The sequence below is a fragment of the Rhagoletis zephyria genome, unplaced genomic scaffold (genome assembly GCF_001687245.7).
Source record: "Rhagoletis zephyria isolate East Lansing unplaced genomic scaffold, Rhagoletis_zephyria_1.1 Rzeph_scaffold_00289, whole genome shotgun sequence".
NCBI classification, from domain to species: domain Eukaryota; kingdom Metazoa; phylum Arthropoda; class Insecta; order Diptera; family Tephritidae; genus Rhagoletis; species Rhagoletis zephyria.
In genome coordinates this window covers 293,966-316,733 of record NW_016157373.1, presented here as the reverse complement: position 1 = coordinate 316,733, position 22,768 = coordinate 293,966, and the positions used below count along the sequence as shown (strand labels likewise).

The 22,768-nt window shown below is 39.6% G+C and overlaps 3 protein-coding genes across 6 annotated transcripts in view; 1 reads left to right on the top strand and 2 right to left on the bottom strand.

The window, feature by feature from the left end:
- The window catches only part of LOC108358739 (protein UBASH3A homolog), a 20,776-nt gene extending 13,746 nt beyond the window's left edge, over nucleotides 1–7,030 (bottom strand). For 2 of the 3 annotated variants that reach the window (XM_017610213.1, XM_017610212.1), the window contains exon 1: nucleotides 6,669–7,026. In XM_017610213.1, the coding sequence (XP_017465702.1) occupies nucleotides 6,669–6,775 (107 nt within the window). In that variant the 5' untranslated portion in view covers nucleotides 6,776–7,026. Of the gene's footprint in view, nucleotides 1–6,668 lie in introns of all 3 variants that reach the window. The other variant, XM_017610211.1, reaches the window with a different exon arrangement.
- A 10,782-nt stretch (nucleotides 7,031–17,812) lies between these two features.
- Nucleotides 17,813–19,486, bottom strand: LOC108358737 (uncharacterized). 2 transcript variants are annotated; one of them, XM_017610209.1, is made up of 2 exons: nucleotides 19,262–19,486; nucleotides 17,813–19,166 (listed from the first exon to the last, which is right to left on the bottom strand). In XM_017610209.1, exon 2 carries the CDS (start codon nucleotides 19,120–19,122, stop codon nucleotides 17,896–17,898), a length of 1,227 nt encoding a protein of 408 aa, XP_017465698.1. In that variant the 5' UTR covers nucleotides 19,123–19,166; nucleotides 19,262–19,486; the 3' UTR covers nucleotides 17,813–17,895. The 2 variants fall into 2 exon arrangements, with proteins under 2 accessions (XP_017465698.1, XP_017465696.1); XM_017610207.1 differs by having other exon boundaries at nucleotides 19,258–19,485.
- A 1,566-nt stretch (nucleotides 19,487–21,052) lies between these two features.
- Nucleotides 21,053–22,217, top strand: LOC108358738 (uncharacterized). Its single transcript, XM_017610210.1, has 2 exons — nucleotides 21,053–21,945; nucleotides 22,029–22,217. The coding sequence occupies exon 1, from the start codon at nucleotides 21,084–21,086 to the stop codon at nucleotides 21,804–21,806; it is 723 nt and encodes a 240-aa protein (XP_017465699.1). The 5' UTR covers nucleotides 21,053–21,083; the 3' UTR covers nucleotides 21,807–21,945; nucleotides 22,029–22,217.
- Nucleotides 22,218–22,768: the final 551 nt, after the last annotated feature.

Below are 22,768 nucleotides of genomic sequence, written 5' to 3'. Positions count from 1 at the left end.
TAACTTTTCCAATTTCGAAAAGTGTAGTGCTAACTTGACACACGTCATGCCAACAAAGGTGGCCGTATGTTTTTTTATTTTCAAAGATTTAAAAGAAAACAGCATGTAACACGAATTATTTTTAATTGTTGAAAAATACAGTGAACGATTCGTTAAATCCGGCTTAAAATAAAATAATTTATAATAATTCCCCCTTGCCTTATATTTGTATTTGTTATCATTTCATCATTTCTAAATATGGTTTCGTTTTTCAAAATATGGTCACCTCACTTATAAGTGTGACGAAATGGTATCAGCTGTTTTCGCTACCGCTCTAATTCTGTTAAAGTTGGCGAAATAGCAGGGCGAACGGTGAACGACGGCATCGCCCAATTTGTATTGTGTTTCAAGCATTACTCTACAGTTTCTAGTGATATTAATAGTAAAACCAAAAATTCGTCATACTAAATATTCGTTGGCATCACCTTCGTTTGCGTAATTTTTTAGAACAAGTGTAGAATAGTGACCGTTTAGCTATAAAATAACCAAAAATGCCGATAGATAGCATAATAACACCAAATTTATTTGGCGCAGGCAAAAAATAACGAAGATATAAAGGCTGATTCACATACAACTTTCTTCGCTTTGCTTGATAGTTCTTTGCTTTGACATATAAGATCGATGTAGACATATGCATGAGTATGCTCACATAAAAAACGTTTGAAGCAAAGCAAAGCAAAACGAAGCAAAATCTTGGGCAACTCTCAACTTTTGCCCGCTTTGGCAATCAGATGTCTACATGTATCTTTTCTCGTGCGCTTGCATTTGCATTTAATGACAAAAATAGGGTAAATAGGAATTTTTATTGCTATTATTAATGCATATTATTATATTATCTATTTTACATATGAAATATAAGGAAGAAAAGGAGAACGCAAAAGCTGTCAAAGCGTTTATTGTAGCATACCTTCTGCGTTTCACGCTTTGTTGTCAAGCAAAGCGAGAAAAGTTGTATGTGAATGGCCCTTAAGAGGTTTATTTGCTTTGTTTAGTTGTATTTTTTATTATCACTGAATTGTTGAAACCCAAAAGTACATCATGATAAAATATGTAATATCGAATTAAAAATAACTTGTACTTTCTAAATAATATAAATTTCTTTACCATTAATTATGCAGTTTTTTTCAAAAAAGATTATTTCATGAAAAAATAACATTTGTTCGTTTTTTTGGTGATTTTGGTTTTAAAATACAAGAAGCTATAAATTATGTACACCAGCTGAAAGACAAATTAATTATCGTTATGGTGGCGTCATTAGTTTTTTATCGGTTATTCCTACAGTTCGTAAAATATTAATATTTAAAAAGGTAAAAGTGCACCATAGCGAAGGTAGGTCAAAATGGACGCAAAAAGTTCGAGAGTGGTACCAATCGACGCGTCTTAACGCCAATAATAACAATCCAAGACCGGAAATTAACATTTTAAATTAATTAAAGAGCTATTTGCAAAAAAACACTTGCACTTTCCGCTCTACGTTTTGATGAATTTCACGCAAATGAATCGAATAAATGAACTTAATTTAACACGTATTTATTAGTTTTTATACATTTGTGATGTTTTAAGTGTACACTTTCGCGAAATTCTGTATTTAATAGCAATATTCCAATGGTGAAAATCCGCACAACAATCTTGTGTAGTTAATATAAATAACATGGAGGGAAACTAGTGTTGGCACTCTACATATAAACCGGCCAACATACCCAAAACCCAAAAAAAAAAGTTTCTCGATGATGAACGAAAATTTATTCATCATTTGAAAGTACTTCAATGAAAAATAAAATTTATTTGTCATTCGAAATTGTTTAAATTATGAATTAAAACTTATTTTTTTCATTCAGTTATTAATTTTCCTGATTATGCCCATACCGGCATGAGATGTTTATGCGCTTACACGCAAATTTACTTTCATTGATGTATCATATCGTCGTTTAAAGTACAAAACCGCGTATCAACAAAATGCAAAACCGCGTATCGAAAGAATGCAAAACCGCGTATGCAAGGTTACATAAATTATTTTTAAGAGAGTAAAAACACTCACAGTTTTGCCGTTTTGGTTACTTTTAACCAATTTTGGTTATTTTTTTCTTGCCTGTGAAGTTGTTAAGATCTTTCCCGTTTTGGTTATTTTTTAATATTTACTGTAGTTTTTAATTGACATAGGCCAGCTACACCTGTCGAGGTTGAGGAGAGTAGCAACAGCAGTGGCAGCCCCAGCAGTGAAACCAAGTAAGAATATTTGGAATGAATGTATTATTACTACTTACATATGTATGTATGTATTTGTTTTATAATATATGTACAGAATACATAATATACATGGTCGGCTAGACTACTTCAAATGAATACATACTTAGACAGTACATATATAAATACCTCGTATATGCGGAATCCAATACTACGTCATGTATGTACAATAAAAAGGATTTGTTTATTCTCTTCCCATTACTGTTTACTTTATTAATTTAAGTTAAGATTAATAATAATAATCTTATAGCAAGTAGGTTCAGTGCAAATACCATTCCACAGTTAAAAAAAAATCGGTTTTTTGCGCATTTGTAAAATTTATTTACCATCGTATACGCGGTACTACGTTTGGCGTATGCGAGGTATTTCGCTCTGAGCGACGATATAGTTAAATAAGTCCAATTTTTAATTGTTTAGTCTTAATCTTAAAATATATACAATGTGGTTGTTCACGCTGATTAGGTATATCATTGATTCTTACAAAGAAGTTGGAAACTATGTACCTTTGTACTTAATTAAAAACGTCATTTAGAGTCTGGTAATGTTTACGAAGATATTAACATTCATTCATATGCATCTAATACGGGAAGACTGATATTCTAAAATATGTATTTACATAATTACAGCTTTAAAAGTATTTACTTTTCAAAAATGCAAATAAAAATTGATTTTCTGAATTATTAATCTAATAAAAAAGTTGGTTATTTTTCCTTACATTTGGTAACTTTTTCGTCTAATCTTGGTTAGAAAGTTCTTTGAGCGGCGGCAACACTGAACACTCATATTTCCAAATGGTTCTCTTTTTTACAAAGCAATCGCATTTCTGCCTAATATACACTCCTGGAACAAAATATTGGCACAGCAAATTTTTCACAATATATGCAACAATTCTCATTCTAATATTTTTCCGCTAATTTCGTATAAAAATATGGTTCATTCTAACGGGTGATTTTTTTGAGGTTAGGATTTTCATGCATTAGTATTTGACAGATCACGTGGGATTTCAGACATGGTGTCAAAGAGAAAGATGCTCAGTATGCTTTNTCATTCTAATATTTTTCCGCTAATTTCGTATAAAAATATGGTTCATTCTACAACAAAAAACATAAAAATTTAATTCCTAAACTCCTTGCAAAACTCGCGAAAATTCAGCAAATTTTCATGAAAATTTTCAACTTTTTAATCAGATTTTTTTTAGTACGCAGATTTGTAGCCCAATCAATTTTATTATAATAAAGTGCAAGCTTTAAGTAGCTAGGAATTACCATTGATTTTTGGCAATTTTTTCCCCGCAGTCTTTTCCATACAAAATTTTTTTTCGAAAATACATTATATGGAAAAAATGCAAACCACCTTCAACAAAAAAAATTCTCAGAAATCAACGCGATTTTTGACTAACTCCGAACTTCCATTTTTTTACTAGAATTTAACGGGCTGCAAAACTGCATACTCGAAAAATTTCTAAAAAATCTGATCAAAAAGTCACAAATTTTGATGAAAATTTGCTGAATTTTCGCGGGTTTTGCACAAAGTTTAAGAATTATATTTTTATATTTTTTAGGGAGTNTTTGACTAACTCCGAACTTCCATTTTTTTTACTAGAATTTAACGGGCTGCAAAACTGCATACTCGAAAAATTTCTAAAAAATCTGATCAAAAAGTCACAAATTTTGATGAAAATTTGCTGAATTTTCGCGGGTTTTGCACAAAGTTTAAGAATTATATTTTTATATTTTTTAGGGAGTGTCTATTTACACGCGCCACGGTAACTTTTACCGTGGATCCACGGTAAAAATTACCGTGGATCTACGGTAAAATTACCGTGGATCTACGGTAAAAATTACCGTGGATCCACGGTAAAAATTGCCGTGTATCTACGGTAAAATTACCGTGTATCTACGGTAAAAATTACCGTGGATCTACGGTAAAAATTTCCGTGTATCTACGGTAAAAACTTCCGTGGATCTACGGTAAAAGTTACCGTGGCGCGTGTAAATAGACACTCCCAAAAATTTAATTAAATAAAAATGAATGCACATATATGTACATATGTATGTAAAAAAATTACCGTGTATCAACGGTAAAAATTACCGTGTATCCAAGGTAAAAAAATTACCGTAGAACCACGGTAAAAATTTACTGTGGATCCACGGCAATTTCTGAAGATTTTTGCTTGACGAAGAAGATGTTTGATTTCCGAAGTGCGCGAAGAACCACCTTTTTAATGTAGATGTGTGTAGATGTGTTATAACAAGGCACAGACCTCTGTCTACTTTAACTGAGCCAACCCAGAACCCAGAGATACCGATCGATTTAACTCGCCAATTCCCGAATAGCAGCACTGATTCAGCTCATAACCGTTTGCCGGAAAAGGTCGTCCTGGAAGAAGAAAATCCCAAAACCCCACCTTCCGCTGCTGACCACAAAGAAACGCCTTTGGTGATGCCATCTTTACAGCTTCAAACTTGTAGCAAGATTAACGAGGCGACAATTGAAACTCTTTTTGGAATAAAAGATGTTTGTAAAGTCGGAAAGCCTAGAGGAGCCCCCAAAGGCCGAAGAACCACAGTGGCTGGGATACCGCTCCCAAAGGAAGAAGGGAACAAACGATTACTACAACAGCATCAACGCGCTGGAGGCAGAGAGGTGGCTAGAGGTCAACGAGCGTCCAGGGGTAGAAGTCGTGGGGCAACTCAAAGTTGGGGCCCAAAAAAATTGGACGACGACAAAGTTGGTGGAGTAGCCTTTGATACAAAAAATAATGACACCAAACTTGAGATGATGCTGAAATGGCTACTGATGTCAAATTATGTGAAAGGACGAGATTTCACGTCTTCAAAAATCAAAAGCAGCGAAATCGACACTGCCAATTTGAACGATTCTTTCATTGATACCCGAGGCGATCATCTAAAACTTTTAATGCCGTGCATGGAGAAAGATACATTTGAAACATTTTTGGTTGCTCTTGGAATGAAAAGAGCTAAAGATGATTACAAATGTGCTGTATGTGGAGGAAAACATCATCAGTCGTGTAAAAATGTTATACGTTGTGACGGATGTTACCTATGGCATCATTGGTTGTGTGTGGAGATAAAGAGGAAGCCGGTTGGCGATTGGTTCTGTGCCTTGTGCTCTATGGAAAAATAGGAAAATACAGCAACAACGCGCAGTAGTTACTTATCGACAGTAAGATATCATGGTATGTTTAATCATACACAAAATAATTTAATCATACGGAAAATAATCATTATTTGTTAAATTTTAACCAGAAAATCAAAAGTTGTAATCGTCGTTTATCTATACTGACGTATTTCTGTTCGTACCTTCTACTGTAATTTACGATGATCTTTATTTTTCGAGTTAACCAATAAAGATTAAAGATAATAATTAATATTCGAATGTCATTTTTTCGCTCAAAGGTTATTATTATTGCACGATTTTTATCAACTAATTAACGAATTGATTTTTGAATGAATGGCAGTAACTTAGGTATTTACATACATCTATCGTGATACATCTATATGAGAAATTAGGATTGTTCATTCACGTTGGAAAAATAGATAACCTCGGGTCCACACTAATTTTTGTCGTAGATCTACTGTTAAAAAATACAGTTATTCGCACGCTTCGAAAATCACTGTGAATCCACGGTAATTTTTTTCCGCGGATTCGCGGTAAATACACCGTGGATCGACGGTAATTTTTACCGTAGATCCACGACAATTTTTACCGTGGATCCACGGTATTTTTTACCGTGGATACACGGTAAAAATTGTCGTGGATCTACGGTAAAAATTACCGTGTATCTACGGTAAAATTACCGTGGATCTACGGTAAAAATTANTACCGTGGATCCACGGTAAAAATTGTCGTGGATCTACGGTAAAATTTACCGTGGCGCGTGTGTGTAGACACTGCCTATTTTTTATTGTTGAATGAACCATATTCTTATACAAAATTGGCGGAAAATATTAGAATAAAAATTGTTGCATATATTGTGGAAAATTTGCTGTGCCAATACTTTGTTCCGGCAGTGTATATCAGGACGAATGGATAAGGATTGAGCCAAGAGTATGTTTGAGCAAATCCAATTTTTGGCAGCAAATGTAAGTTACGCAGTTTTGCAGAATGACGTTACGCGGTTTTACACTTAAAACGACGATATGTAGAGTAAGATCGCAAGAGCATTCTATACATAAATGATTAGAGTCTCTAGAGCTATCAGATATCGCTCTTTAATTTTGGTACGAAATCAATAACAATGTTAATTGGATTAAGCTATCATCGAAATGAAGTGGTACATACTAATACTGGAATAATAATAAATTTCCATTTTTAGTAAAAGTACTAATTCCAATTGTGCCGCTTTTAACACTTTCACTTACGCCCGATGCTTAGTGAATCCCATTTGTAACAACGTCTGCAACGGTGTTAGGTGTTGCTTTGATATTCTAGTTGGTGTGGGGTTCTTCCGCGGTGGGAGCTGTGCCATCGCTTACGCTGAGCCTGTCCCAAAGCCAGATTACCCACCAAAAAACTAGCGCACCAAAATAAAACACTCAACGCACGTAGTCACGCACGCAAACAATTCAATTTTTGTCCAACATTTTAAAACTTTAATTCCAAAGGAAAGTAGGACCCACGTCCGACACAAATCTTTGTATTCACTAGCAAAAATGGAATTGCCATTTTGATGAAAATTTAATACAATTTCAATGACAGATGGCTCTGCCAACCAACATAATAGTTGCGTTCCTTCCCACCATGCAAAACATGAGAAATAGGCAACAATCGTCAATGGCAACAAATTGGCGACTCACCGATTTATTGCTGTGGTGACAAATCGGCAACATCACTTCGTTCATGTCAATTTTGAATAAAAAAGTTCTCAAAAATTCTGAAACTTATGAATATGGCGTCAATAGTATTGGCCAAAAGCATCTAAATTATGCCCAAGGACAAGATTGAAAAAATAGGAAGTCTCACAACGAGAAAATGAATTAATTCCGATTGTAACAGGTCTATTATGCGCGTTACCGAAGATTTTGTAACCGGGAAATTTTATTATCAAAAAATGTTACCAGTTCTTGTCACCGCGATTCTAGGAACGTTGGTAATGCAGTTAAAATATTCAGCGATTCAGCTATGAAGAATTGTGCAAATTCTGGCATTGCATATTTCACGGGGCAATACTTTGTTACCAGCTTATGAGATGGTAACAAAATTTACCGGTTACAAGAGTACACAGAATGCGAAAAGGGTTTAAAAATTGACAGGAACTTTATTTACCGGTTACAAACTTTTTATTATCAGCGCAGAATAGACCTGTAAGTTGCAATTTGGTATACTAAAAAATAAATGAATTATTAAAGAGAATAAAATTATTCCAAATATCGCCTGAAGCGATAAGAAAAGGACTCATTCAGGTAATAAGAAAACGACTCACCCAGGCGAGTTGCCTTCGGCGGACGTTTTAGAGCGACCGGTAATAGGAAATCGATTCGATGGCAATATTACCGGCAATAAATCCGAGGGCGACACGTTTTCTTATTGCCGGCAACACAAATTGTTTGGTGGGTTATCTCCCAGTAGAGATGTATCGATACGAGTAAATCCAAGTACATACTCGATACTTTTCTCAATTGCCAAATATTTTTGTGCTCCATACTTTTTACTGCGATCCAAGTAGGTATCGAAAAAAAAGTACATACCAAAAGTGAAAAGTGAACCGGTTCGGGGAAAATTAATCTCATGATAAGGCTCAATCAGATTCATTTGGAACAAGTGCAGTACACGTACATTTCTCAAAAAATATAAATAGTGGCCTCTATAACGGAATTCATACAGATTACAACAACACATTTTTGTGTTGGTGGAAACAAAAAATGTAAGTTTTATTTAAGGTCAAAAAGTAAAAAAATTGACTTTTTCAACTTAAATATCTGATATGATATTTCAAAGATTTTTATGTCGTTAGAAAGGTAATAAAAGTACCTATCTTTTGACGTATAATCATGTTATTCTTTATTGATAAAATTAGGCTTATAACCCTCACGAAGTAGAATTCTCCTTTCTGTGTTGCCAAAGAAGAGGGGCTGAACACCTTTTGCAGAGAACACCTTTCTGCGTAGGCGGACTTCGGCCACACTTAGACTGCTTTTACACAGTTCAAGTATTGAATTCAATTCTGCTCGCATGTGGAAGAGAGGGGTTGAGATGAAAAGGGACGAGTACGCATGCGTCTGTACCGTCAATTCGTTTCAACTTTCTTGCTTTGCTTTTGGCATTTTCGTTGCTTCCCATTTAAAGAACCAAAAACTTGAATTCAACAGAATTGAAACGTGTAAAAGCAAATAGAAAACACAAAAGAGAATGAGCAAGAATTGCTTTCAAGTACTTGAATCATGTAAATCGGGTGTTAGGGATTATAACCCTCTCGAAGTAGAATTCTGCTTTCTGTGTTGCCGAACAAGAGGGGATGAACACCTTTTGCAGAGAACACCTTTCTGTGTAGGCGACCTTCGGCCACACTTAGGGATTATAATCCTCAGGAAGTAGAATTTTCCTTTCTGTGTTGCCGAAGAAGTGTGGCTGAACACCATTTGCAGAGTGCATCTTACACAGTATACATTACGAGGTAAATATATACAATAGTAATACACTTTTAATCACTTAAAATAAGTAAAATGTAAATGTTTTAATGCAAATATATAAATCTCATGAAACCTTATTCTCTTTTATGTAATTAACTAATTTTTTATGTTGTCAGTAACGTTATTTAATAACAAAAATCATTTTGTTATTAATTTTGTCATGTTTTTTTTTTATAAAAACTAATTTTTCTCATAAGCCTTACACAAAAAGTAAAACATATGTATACAAAAAAAAAAAGATATTTTTAATAACTTTCAAACGACATCAAAATATTTTAAATTAATACAGTAGTTTTTTAGTTATTCCATTTAAAAGAAATTCAAAACTTGATTTTTCGACCTTCAATAACACCAGAAACTATTATTTCCACCTCAAAAAAAAAAAAACTTTATAATGAGGACTAAGACCCCTATCGATTCCAATATACATTTTTTTAATCAGAAAAATGTACGTATTCTGCATTTATACCGAACATTTTTTCGTGCGAAACTTACACTACGCTTAGAATAATATAATAGCTCGGACCCAGTACTCCATGAACTTACAGGATTTTACACGAACTTGCAGGAAGTTGCAGGAAAAATGTTCCCGTACTCCAAAATCCTGTAAATGAGAGCGACTTTTGGAGAGTTGTGTAGAGAATGAAGTTGCAAGATTTTACCCGAACATTTTCTTCTGGTAAAATCATGAAAAGTGTCAAGCAATCACTGGTGGACGTTTTTACAGAAAAAATGTTTTTTTTTTGTTCCCGTACTTTTTATTGTTACTTACTTTTTACTCTCACTTCAGAGAGTAATTTTGCTGTTTGACAGTTTTACAGGATTTTTCACGAAAAGTATTGGATCAGAGCTAATATAATAGATTGGCGCTTACACATATGTTAGTGTTTGGCCGAACTCCTCCTCCGACTTGTGTCGTGCGCGTTTTACGCCGACTCCCAACGGCGATTGTTTTTTATGAGAAGCTGTTTTTCATGGCGCTGATGAGTGAAAGCGCGCACTGCTTACCACTACACCACAGCGGCCATATACTACTAGCCAGGGCGTTGAGCTTGTCAATACACTCAATAACCAGAGAGGATTTAATGATGAGAGTGCCTTGAGTGCTGCCTGGCTGTCGCTCATGATGAAAATACTTTCATTACGATAGTTCCTACGCAGTTTAATCTCTGCACACAGACTAATGGCATAGACTTCCGCTTGAAAGATACTTGGGTATACGCCCATGAGTACCGAAAGCTTTAGCCTTGGTCCGTGGACCACCGTCGGGAGTTTTAGAGCCGTCTGTATGCCATTGCATTGAGCTCGCTTTTATCTGCCTCTTCATAAGAGAGGTGCTCCAAGTCAACTTGGTGCAAAGCACTATTTTGAATTTCCTGTCAAAGTTAACTAGTTTGGGCCTGTCATCTGTGGGGAGCAGAGCTAATGGAATTTGGAAGCCTAGCTTGTCTCTGTTCCTCGATGGTAGGATTTTACTTCTACCAAAGCCTTCTCTTGCGAAGTTTAATAGAGTTTGCTTTGCTGCCTATTCTATGGTAAGGTGCAGCGGCTTGAGCTCGAGAATCACCTCCAGCGCCGCCGTCGGGCATGTGCGCATTGCCCCCGTGATCCATACACACGCCAGACGTTTAAGCTTAGTGAGTTGCAACGAAGGTTCTCGAGACCCACGCTACTGCCCCATAAGTAACTATTGGTCTAACTATCATGGTATACATCCATCTCAGGATCTTGGGACTACAGCCCCAACACTTCGGAGGCGACGGCCCATACTCAAGCACCAGCCTCTTGCTATGTTTAGTCCCCTTTGAACTATATCACATATAGTGCTCACGAACTTCCCTCTGGCAATAATCACAATGACATCCGCCTACCCTTGACAGCGGATACCATTGTCAGTGAAAGTCCGTAGAAGTTCGTCTTCAACTAAGCTCCGCAGAAGCGGGGATAAAACTCCTCCCTGTGGGCAACCTCTGGTAGTTTGTAGCTGTACCACGCCGTCCCTTGATGTCGGTTTCCGATATCCTTGTATTGAGAAACCTGACCATTCGCCTGCGGATAGTTGCCTGCACATTACGTTTTTCAAGCGCCCGGTCGACACTACCGTGAGGTGTGGTCAAACGCCCCTCAATGTCGATGAAGGCACAGAGTACTGTCTCCCCACACTCAATAGCACCTTGTATTTCCGTGGACAGGGCGTATAGTGCAGTGTCCGTGGACCTGCCTACTCTCAGGGTGTAAAGGCGCCACATTAAAGGTATCCACATATCTACGCGATTCTGTCGCAACGAATCCGCACCGTTTTTGATGCTACAGACGTTAATACTTCGAAAACGTAAGTACGCACACATCTGTGCGATTTTATCGCAGTAAAAACTGTCAATTTAAAGACAAACAAAAAATATTTTTCAACAAAAATAAAGTTCTTAACTTTTCTACATCAAATCTGTTTTGTTTTCTTACGTTCAATTTTGTTTTATTATTGTAAAATCCTTCCATTGACCTTTTTCGTTCTCAAAACGCGGCAGTCTGCGATTTCGGCACGACGGAAAGAAGAACTGTACATGTTCGAATAAATCGCTGCAACAAAATCGTATACGTGTGTGGTTCCTCATTTAAAACTATGGTCGGCATTGTTGTAATTTTTGTCGGAACAGATTCGCACCGACAGAATCGCATAGGTGTGTGCATACCTTAAGAACGTTGCTCCTGATTCCATGGTCGATGACCTTCGCCATTGCTTTTAGCAAAAAAGAGGTTAGACTTATCGGCCTGAAGGACTTGGCGAGAGAGTAATCTCTCTTACCTATCTTCGGAATAAATATAACCCGAGCCCTCTGCCACACCACGGGGAACCACTGGCGGTGCAACTCCCTACCTTGCTTCAGCAGCACTGGACTGATGCCGTCCAGCTCGGGGGATTTGTACCGATCAAAGGAGTCCAAAGCCCAGCATACCGATCGGTGGGTGAATAGACTTCTAGCTAGCTTCCAGTCTGCTGGGGATGGCCTAGTCCGTTGTCATGGTATCTCGCCCGAGGTCGGAGTGGCATCCGGGAAGTGTGCCGAGAGTAGGGCAAGCGCCCCCTCGTTTCCTGAGCAGGTACCATTAGTTAGCCGTATTGCTAGTCTGGTGTCAGTATGATCCCTCGCCAGGGAATTATACAGTCTAGCGGCTGCAGGAGTCGATGTGATATCCTCACAAAACTTCCGGAAGCTGCCCGTTAGGCTTTCCTGATCTCTTTACTGTAATTAGTTAAACTGGTTGAATACTCCTCCAAAAGCACTGTACGCTTTGTAATATTAAAAAGTTTTCGTACCTGCTTTCGGAGCGCCGATAGCTCCCGAGACCATTTGGGCTGAGTCTTCCACTTTGCTTTCGCCCCGGGGCAGCTGGAGTGAAAGGCATCCATTTTGGCGCCATTCAGTTCGTTAACGGTGTTCTCTAACCTCATATGATCGACGTGCCTGTTCTTGGACTGTATTTCAGTCAAGTTTGACTTTAAATTTTCGCTGTACCGCTCCCAGTCAGTTTTCCTGGGGTTCGTAATTGCTCGGTTTCTTCTGACTTCTGCTCCTAGCACAAATTGGATAATCCTGTGGTCCGATAGTGATGGTTCCGATCCAATCTGTTGCTAAGCGTGATGTTCAACACCTCTTTCCTAGCCCTCGTGACAAACGTCGGTGTTTGGCCAACATTGTGGATGCATTGCGTGACGCAGGTTGACCTGGGCTACTGCCAAGTGTCGCGTATTCATAGATAGGGCTCGTCAAGCTCGGAGAGCTGTAGTTCGCTCTCGTTCCGCTTAGGGCACGTATTTCTCTGAGGTAATGGTGACGGTAGGCCCAGTCGTGTTTGCAGGAGCTGGTGTCTCTGCGAGGAGTGGCGGTTGTCTGGGCAGCAGAGGAACCGGTGTCAGCGTTGGGCCCCATGGCTTTGGAGGTTTTCGCCTTCCCGATGGGTACCTGAACTTCACCGCTAGTGAAAGCAAGAGGGGCACAGGTTGTTGGCAGTTTGTGCAGCCTTCTGGTCACTCGACGCATGGCTTTGTCCACCGGAGGATGCAGTATGAATTGCCGGCTAAAATAGCTCGCGCATTGCTGCGGGACCGACGATGCATGTTCGCCGAAAAAAATTTCGACCCTGTCGTCCTGCTTCGTCGGATTGGACAGTGACCTCACGGTTGACCATAGCTAACTCACACCAGAGGCGAAGTTACAAGCCTTTCCAATAAACTTTAAAAAAGTTGATATAGGTCCGGTGTTCCGCGAAAGCAAAGTCGGTTGGTATATCGATCGAGATGACAATGGGCAGATGGTCTGATGCCAAAGTCAGCATAGGCCGCCATGATACGCTGTTTATCAGCAGCTGTCCTTAATCCTGGTGGGTGCGTCGTCGTTCATTGTACAGCATGTCGAATCGTCTATCTGCTCAGCCAAGTCTATTCCTCTACGATCGTTTGACAGGCATGAATGCCAAAGGTCGTGGTGTGCATTAAAGTCACCAACTACCATACGGTTTTCACCTCTGAGGAGCGCACCNAACTCAAAATTAATATTTAAAATGATTTTTAGACGACAAAAATAAGAAATTTTTGGAAAATGGGCATAGCCACGCCCACTTATGATTACATGTGTATATCTTGCGAACCGCTCCCCCAATTTCTCCCAAAACTGGCACAGTTGTTGACCTTGGTACAACATACCAAACGATCGANACACGGTGTGCTGCGTGATGAACGCTAAGCCACCACCATTATCAAGCTTGAGATCTCGACGGTGCACGTTATATACGGCACAATTCAACAATGTTGAATTGCTGTGCAACTTCATCTCTTGGACCNATATTTAAAGAAATACGAAATCTTCTAGAAATCAGTAAATACTGTAGCTACTTTATTCAAAATTGATGTTTGCAATAATTATTTAGCAAAAAATACGTTTATTATAAAATTTTGGAAAATGGGCATGGCACCGCCCACTTATGACCACATATGTGAATCTCGGTAACCGTTCGATCAATGTGTACCAAACTCGGTATTATTATTGTGCTTGCCACATAAAAGCAAACCGTTGAAAATTATTGAAATCNCCATGGCAGGTGTTGCACTTAACTGATGCCACGTTACGGAATATCCTGGTCTGACATACCGTGCAGATTGTAGGAAGTTCCTCCAAGAGTTGTTGGCGGCGGCGTTTGGATGGTGGTGTGGTTGTGTCTGTTGTGTGGTTTGTCGTGGTTGTGGTGTGGTCTATTGTGTTGTTATGTTGTGGTGTTTGTGNCGAACCGCTCCCCCAATTTCTCCCAAAACTGGCACAGTTGTTGACCTTGGTACAACATACCAAATGATCGAAAATTTTTAAAATCGGACCATAACCACGCCCACATATATAACGGATATTTAGAGAAATACGAAATCTTCTAGAAATCAGTAAATACTGTAGCTACTTTATTCAAAATTGATGTTTGCAATAATTATTTAGCAAAAAATACGTTTATTATAAAATTTTGGAAAATGGGCATGGCACCGCCCACTTATGACCACATATGTGAATCTCGGTAACCGTTCGATCAATGTGTACNTGAGCTGCTCAGGTGGACTGGGGTTAGCAGTGAAAGCTGCTCTGTTTGAGGAGCAGGGGGCCACAAATCATGTGGTCCACTGTCTATGAGTCCGTAGGAGTGAGCAGACTCTGAGGTGACTCCACTCGTCGCAGGCTGAGGTTGAGTTGTGGTGTAGTCGTCTCTGGCATACACAGCAGGTGTAAGTTTCTGGNCAAAATTGATGTTTGCAATAATTATTTAGCAAAAAATACGTTTATTATAAAATTTTGGAAAATGGGCATGGCACCGCCCACTTATGACCACATATGTGAATCTCGGTAACCGTTCGATCAATGTGTACCAAACTCGGTATTATTATTGTGCTTGCCACATAAAAGCAAACCGTTGAAAATTATTGAAATCGGACTTAAATTACGCCCTGCCTGGTTCCGACAAAATAAAATAAAATAGCTAACATAAAANACCTGCCCTGAGCAGAAGAATACGTAGCAAATGTAGCCCTATGGACGAACAACTTCTGAGATACTTCGCCGACCTAAACGGGGTTAGATCACCGAAACAACAGCCCTTGGTCGGGTAAAACCCGAGTCATTCCGGTACGTAGAACCGGCTGGCGTGGGAATGGCGGATCCGGTAACACCATGTTTGTTGCAATTTTGTTTTGTACTGATTCGTTATTTAACAAAAACCATGTTAATGAAACTTTGTACAAAAATTAGCAAAATTCGAAGAAGTTTCACCAAAATTTTGAGCTTTTTAATTAGTTTTCCTAGAAAAATTTTGAATAGGCAGTTTTGTAACCCATTCATTTGTATTGCAAATTTAAAGTAGCTAGGACTTATCTATTGTTTTTGGAAATTTGTTTTTGTATTTTTGGAAATTTGTTTTTGTGGAAGATTTTGGTCTTTTTCTCCATACAAAAAAAAATTCTAACATATTTTGCATGGAAGAAAATGCGCGAACTTATCTACTGTTGATTTTTGGGAATTTGTATTTGTGGAAGGTTTTGCTCTTTTTCTTCATACAAAAAAATTTCGAGCATATTTTGTATGGAAGAAAATGCGTGAACAAAAAATTGCTAAAACTCAAAGGAAAGTCTAAACTACTTAGAACTTGGACTTTGTTATACTAAAATTTAATGGGCTACAAAACTGCATGCTCAAACAAATTCTAAAAATCTGATTAAAAAGTTTAAAATATTGATCAACATTTCGTCGCCTGGGTAAAATAATGTCGTAAGCGCCATTTTGACTATTTTTAGTTCTAAATGCAGTTATATATTTTGAAATAAGGTCTTTCGACTGGTGTTATCAGTTTTTAGATATATCCTTTAGTTTCCGAGATACTGACTACAACTTTTTCGATAATTTAGTAGAAATTTAGTTGGTGGCGGTGACTGTCTGTCCGTCCGTCCATCTGTCCTTCTGTGCACACGATAACTCGATTAGAATTTTAGATATTGTAACGAAATTTGGTATGTTTACTTCTTTTTAGCGTAGGACTGATGGTATTGAAAATAGGCAAAATCGAACAATAACCACGCCCACCTCCGATATAAGGGTAGTTTTCAGAAATACGAAAACTGCGATATTTTATTAACTACTGAAGCTTATTAACTCAAAATTAATATTTAAAATGATTTTTAGACGACAAAAATAAGAAATTTTTGGAAAATGGGCATAGCCACGCCCACTTATGATTACATGTGTATATCTTGCGAACCGCTCCCCCAATTTCTCCCAAAACTGGCACAGTTGTTGACCTTGGTACAACATACCAAACGATCGAAAATTTTTAAAATCGGACCATAACCACGCCCACATCCCATATAACGGATATTTAAAGAAATACGAAATCTTCTAGAAATCAGTAAATACTGTAGCTACTTTATTCAAAATTGATGTTTGCAATAATTATTTAGCAAAAAATACGTTTATTATAAAATTTTGGAAAATGGGCATGGCACCGCCCACTTATGACCACATATGTGAATCTCGGTAACCGTTCGATCAATGTGTACCAAACTCGGTATTATTATTGTGCTTGCCACATAAAAGCAAACCGTTGAAAATTATTGAAATCGGACTTAAATTACGCCCTGCCTGGTTCCGACAAAATAAAATAAAATAGCTAACATAAAACCTGGACCTGTAGCGCACTCCCGTTGGCTAACCAAGGCCGGCCGAATTTTACGATTATACGTTTCAACAAGTTCACCACCTTGTAACTTAAAAACTCTAGAAGAATACCTTGTAAGAGTTTATGTTCCCATGTACTTTAACACTAAATACTAACATTCCATTATATACGGCAGTCTGCTTCTAACACATACTTTTCTCATGCAGGAAATGTCATGCTATCAATGCTTTACGATGAAAGACAATAGAAGAACTTAAAGAGTACAAGAAATGTGAAATTAATTTTGACTGCTCCAATTATTTCGGTATGATAGATTTGGATGATGACAATATTTTAACAGAACCGACAATTACTACATTCCGCACAACCATTTGAAGGAATATTTAGAATTTAAAGACCTATCACTTCCTGACCCACTAGTTCCATGCCACGTACAAGGAACTGAACATTACGTTCACGTACGTGGAAGTGTTATGGCTGACTGATTTTTCGTAAAAAAAAAAAAAAAAATACCACGCTTGGAATTGTAGGACTTAAAAACGTTCTTATTTAAGTATTAAAAAATGAAGTGCTTTTTGTACCCTTACACTCATAAATTTGTATAAGTTTTTCCCACAATATTTTGTATTACCTGATATGAAACTTCCCCTTAAAATTCGCTGGCTCTAAATTGGTTTTAGACCAATAGTTTCTTAAGCAAAGTTGTTCAGAATGATACGTTGAGCATTTTCCGCATATGCGATTTTATGGGAAAAAATCGACCCGCCCTAAAGTATATGAAATGATAACGATTTCTTCAACATAAAAAAGGTAAATATGTATGTACATATTGAACGATTTCAGATATAAATTAAAGTTTTTTTGCGAGATTTGTGTGATGAATATACAGCCAAATTCCTTGCTTCGGAGTTTTATGAGTGAATTACCTCACTGTGGTAGCTAAATAAAACTTTCTTATAAATTTACATGCGTAAAAAAAAACAAATTGGGAAAATGCGTTTTGCTTTACATTTTGTCAATATGTGTCCATATGGAATTCACGGTAAGGATTTAAAGAAGCATAAGGAGCTACTATAAAAAGCTATACACTCCGGAGCATTTTAAATTCTAGCTGTTCTTGTTGAGATTTTAAAAAGGAATAGGGCAAACGTTCCTTAAATATAAAAATAACTTGCTAAAGCTTTTGGTTTATTTTAAATAGTTTTAGAACTCGTTTGTCACTACATAAACCAACATTACTATGTCAATCGGGTTGCTTTCACTTCTGTAGTTCAGCCATTTGTGCTTCAAAAAGAGCAGTATTTATTTTATGCTTGAGACCCAATAACACTTCTCGGTTCGTTATATTACGCATTTCATTAGACACGTACTCTCCATACGTTGTAAATTCGTCGCGCATTGTCCCAGTTTTTATACACACATTCTCATCTAAATTTCGCCCTGGCAATTGAGGTTGCCTTTTTTGCTGGTGAATTTTGATTTTGGGATTCATCAATGCATTTGTTGTATTCGATACTACAGTTGGCGTCGACGTAACTATAGTTGCACAATGTTGCTGCCCAGTGCTTTCGTAGAAAACGCGCTTGTTGTCTAGTGTTGCCACAGCATCCTCCTCAAAAAATTCAGGCTCGGTACATGTGTCACGGCGATGTATTTTGATTATACGGGTAGGTAATGGTCCTTGATGTATAGTCTGTTGATTTGTTGGCCCGCCATCGCACCCGTTAGCACCGCTCGACGTAGAGTATACAATACCTTCTTCTTCTGCTTGTATTTGGAGTGATTCTATGTGATCCTCATCGTCCTCTATTGTGTGACTTTCTGAATGATTTCCATGATTATTTGTTTCTTCCTGTGGGTGCATTTCAGCAGTAAAACCGTGGTGACTCAAGGAAACAGAGATTTTTGGTTTATCATCAATATCCTCAACATCTTTGGTAGTTTCTTCAATTAATTTTTCTAACGCTCTTGTACGACTCGCGTTTCGACGGCTTGTGTTGTTCTCCATAGCTTCTATGGTTATAGTTGGTTTCTGATGCAATGTTAAAAACTCTTCATTTAAATTGTTGCTTGAGTTCGCAGAACTGCCGCTGTTCTCATGTTGTTGTGTTGTCAAATCCCTTATAATATATTTAGTGGTAACAGTGCTCTCTTCCGAGATTTCATTTTTAACACGTCCTCTTGCCAAGCGACGGGCCATGGGCGAGCTTAGAAACTGTAAGTTCTTAAAGCCAAACCATTTCGAATTGTAAGGTTCTTTACGCTTATTTCGATTTATTTCACGGTGGTATTGAGTACGTAGGGTATGGAATTTCTTTTCGATTTCCCCAACAGGTATGTTTCCGCCTAGACTGCTGCTAACTTCCATTAAGAGATTTTGCTTAACATCTTTCTTCCGATAATCATCGTGTGTCATATCCCATAGGCCTCGCCGTTTGCGGTATTCATTTATAAGAGCGAGTGTTTTTTCTCTTGTCCACTCCATGTTCACTTGTCACAAAAATATATTATTGGTATCTACAGCACCTTCTACGATAAAGAAGTATGTAAATATATGTATCTACAAGTGGCTTTGTGGGGACAATTTTGCTCGTCCGTTTTTTAATTATAATTTTCTCACCTACTTTATGTGAATTGTACTTTGTTGTTTATACGCATTCCAAAGTCTATTGAATTATTATCCTTCTACGTACGTGTGCAGAAACACCAAATGTATAAAGATAAGTACGCGACGTTTAATAAACTAGCACATATAAAGCCAGGCTAATTTATTGCCTTGGCTTCGCAAAATACACATTTAGAAATGGAAAATAGGGATGAAACGATACCAGTAAATACAAGTACATACTCGATACTTTTCGTTCGATACCAACTAATTTTGGCACTGATACTTTTAAACCAACTCCCAACAAACATTTACGGCGCGTTTACATTGGACAATGCTGTCAAGGCAATGAACATATACGCATGCATGGAAAAGTATGCATGGATAACTGAAAAAAGTGCATGTGTTGCATGTGACAGTATTGTCATGAGTTAGGGTTTACAACGGACAATATTGTCAAGAAAATTATGTCAAATGATGTATTTGTTGCCCTACAAGAAGGTCGGCAAAAATCCTCCGGCTGAACCCTCCACGAGGGTGCCGAATGGAAATGGGCACTACAGAGGATTCTGTGCCATGTCAGAATGGTGCTCAGCTAAGATCAGGAATCAGTGCTATGTGCTAAACTACTTAATAGCTTAGTCATATGGAAATGGTTTTTGATCGTGGTTTGGAGGTCTGAAGGGGCTGGATCAAGGCGTCACGCGCACCGTACCGAGGATCGGCCAGGTTGGGGGCCCCTAAGTAGCCCAGTCGCGAACGGAGCCCTCTGGGAGGCGGCCACACCCAGGATGTAAGTAGGCCTTACCTGGGCATCGCGGACCTCTGCCCGGGTGGACGAACCCTTTCTCCGCAGCTCGTGGAAACAACTATGGATAAAAATCAAAAAACAACAACAACAAAACAGCAACAACAACAACAAAAACAGCAGCAACAACAACAAAAACAAATTATAAAGGGACCGGCCCCCTTAAGGCGTCGGAAGGGTCTCGGCCCACTAAAGAAGGGGCTCAAGCGATGCAGAGTACNCCTCTGCCCGGGTGGACGAACTCTTTCTCCGCAGCTCGTGGAAACAACTATGGATAAAAATCAAAAAACAACAACAACAAAACAGCAACAACAACAACAAAAACAGCAGCAACAACAACAAAAACAAATTATAAAGGGACCGGCCCCCTTAAGGCGTCGGAAGGGTCTCGGCCCACTAAAGAAGGGGCTCAAGCGATGCAGAGTACCTCCACCAGCCGTAGTGCGGTGACAAACGGCGGCAAACCAAGCAAATGGTGAAACCCGGCCAAGCTCTTGCAAAAAAGAAGGAAATCGGCGGTGGGGATGCTCAAAGGAGTCCACCCCGGGAAACTCCTGGCACCAGTGGATGCCAACCTGGCATGCAGATTTCAGCCGGGGATAAGGCTGAATTTGGGGCGCAGTCCCCGGGCGGTCCTCCCGCGACACCCACGGCCTTTACGAGGCCTGACCAGAGGCCAGAACCAGCTGCAGCGGTCTATCGACAGAAGAAGCTGGCTGCACGAATCCTGCAAAGATTCACCACTAGGCCTGACCTGTGTAGCAAGGCGAAGGAAGAGCATGTGAAGGAGATCCTCACAGAAATCGACTGGGCAAACGCAGTCCTGCCCGATTACCGCAAGCCGGAGGAGAGACAGCCGCAGGCGCCCTCCAGTAAGCGCAATAGATCGGGGGGAAATGCGCCCAACAATGCGAAGAGGGTCAGAACGCAGGGGCCTTCTTTTGCTGAAGTAGCTAAGGAGCAGATCCTGCTTGGCGTCATTGACGAGAGCGATGAAGACAGCCTAACCCTGAGGCAGCAGGTTAAGGCCACGATGGCCGACATTGCTATCACCATCATGTTGGAGAATCCGGGACCTCCGCCAACCTGCAAGGGAGCGGGGTGGTTCCAAAATAACATCCGGGTTATAGCATGCGAGGATGCTATATCAGCGGATATATATAAGAAGACAGTCGCAGGCATTGGAGAAGTCTACCCTGGTGCGAAGCTCAGGGCGGTCGACTTCAAGGACCTACCGGTGCGACCGAGAGCGAGAGCATGGTTGCCTTGCAAGCCAGCGGAACCGGAAAGGATCCTGCATACCATAAGGCTCTACAACCCGGAGCTACCTGCCGAAAATTCGAAGATGGTAAAAATCAATGAGAGCGGTAAAGCGACAATGCAGGTTGTCTTGCTTCTTAATAAGGACTCCATAGAGTTGCTGGAGCAAAAGAGCGGGGTGATACGTTACGGCTGTGACATGGCCAAAATTAAAGTCTACAGCAACGATGTAAACGCAGCGAAGAACCTGATCGCGGAGGTAGAGCCGGAGGAGGCCAACAGCGACGTGGAGATGGAGGAGGAATCCGAGCAGGTTGATCCGATGGACGACCTGACCGGGGGTTATGCCTCATCGACGTCTTCGCTGGGGTTCGGACGCATGCTTCGGCTTTATACGGAGGAGGAGTTGATCGAGATGTCGGAAGACGAGGTCAACTCCACCCTAATAGGCGACGTGGGCGATAACGGCCAAAATGGTGAAGGTATTGCAGATTAACCTTCACCACTGTAAAGCAGCTTCAGCTGCACTGCTGCTCCATCTAACAGCTAAAGGGGCAGCCGACATCGTCCTAATCCAAGAACCTTGGGTGGTGGGACAAAACATTTGTGGGCTGAAAGCGCCGGGCTACAGACTGGTAAGTGGAGCCTCAACGGGGAAACCAAGGACGTGCATATTGATAAGTATCACACTAAAGTGTCTCTTTCTTCCACAATTTAGCGACGAGGACACAACAGCGGTCAGTCTAAGTGTAAACGGACGACCAATTAAGATGGCATCCATGTACCTAGCGCACGACAAGGAGGTGCCAACTATCTGCATAAAGGACCTAGTGGCCAGCACGAGGGAGGCGCTAATTTTGGGAGGTGATGCGAATGCTCACCATCATGCCTGGGGCAGCTCCGACGATAATGAACGGGGTGAGTCACTTTTTAATTTCATACTTAGCTCCAAGCTTGTTATTGCAAATAGGGGGAACGATCCCACTTTTATTACAAAATCCCGAAGGGAAGTTCTGGACGTTACCCTTATCTCTGAGAATGCGGAATGTCTGGTCGGGAAGTGGAAGGTGCTTGAGGAGCACTCCTTTTCCGACCACCGATATATCCAATTCGGGGTAGTAGGGGGAATGCCCAAGGCTCCTCTAACTAGAAACTTGCGAAATGCCAACTGGCATAGGTATCGGGAAGAGCTGGATAGGCTTTTGCCAGAAGATAGAGAGCCGGCTACTCCAGCAAACCTAGAGGAGCTGGAATATCTTGTCGACCATTTTACGGGGGCCTGCAGTAAGGCAATTGCAATTGGCACATTGCATGCCCCAAAAAGCAGCACCAATCAAGAAATCAGGATTTCATGCAAGAACTGCAGGAAAACCTTCAACCAGGCTACTGCGTCTGGTAGTGAGGGACATTGGGAGACCTACAAGACAACGTTACGGGAGTACAAGAAGCTCCTAAGAA

What these genes read in the sequence shown, in the direction of transcription:
- LOC108358737 (XM_017610209.1), bottom strand. Translation starts at nt 19,122, where the DNA reads ATGGAGTGGACAAGAGAAAAAACACTCGCTCTTATAAATGAATACCGC.
- LOC108358738 (XM_017610210.1), top strand. Translation starts at nt 21,084, where the DNA reads ATGGCCGACATTGCTATCACCATCATGTTGGAGAATCCGGGACCTCCG.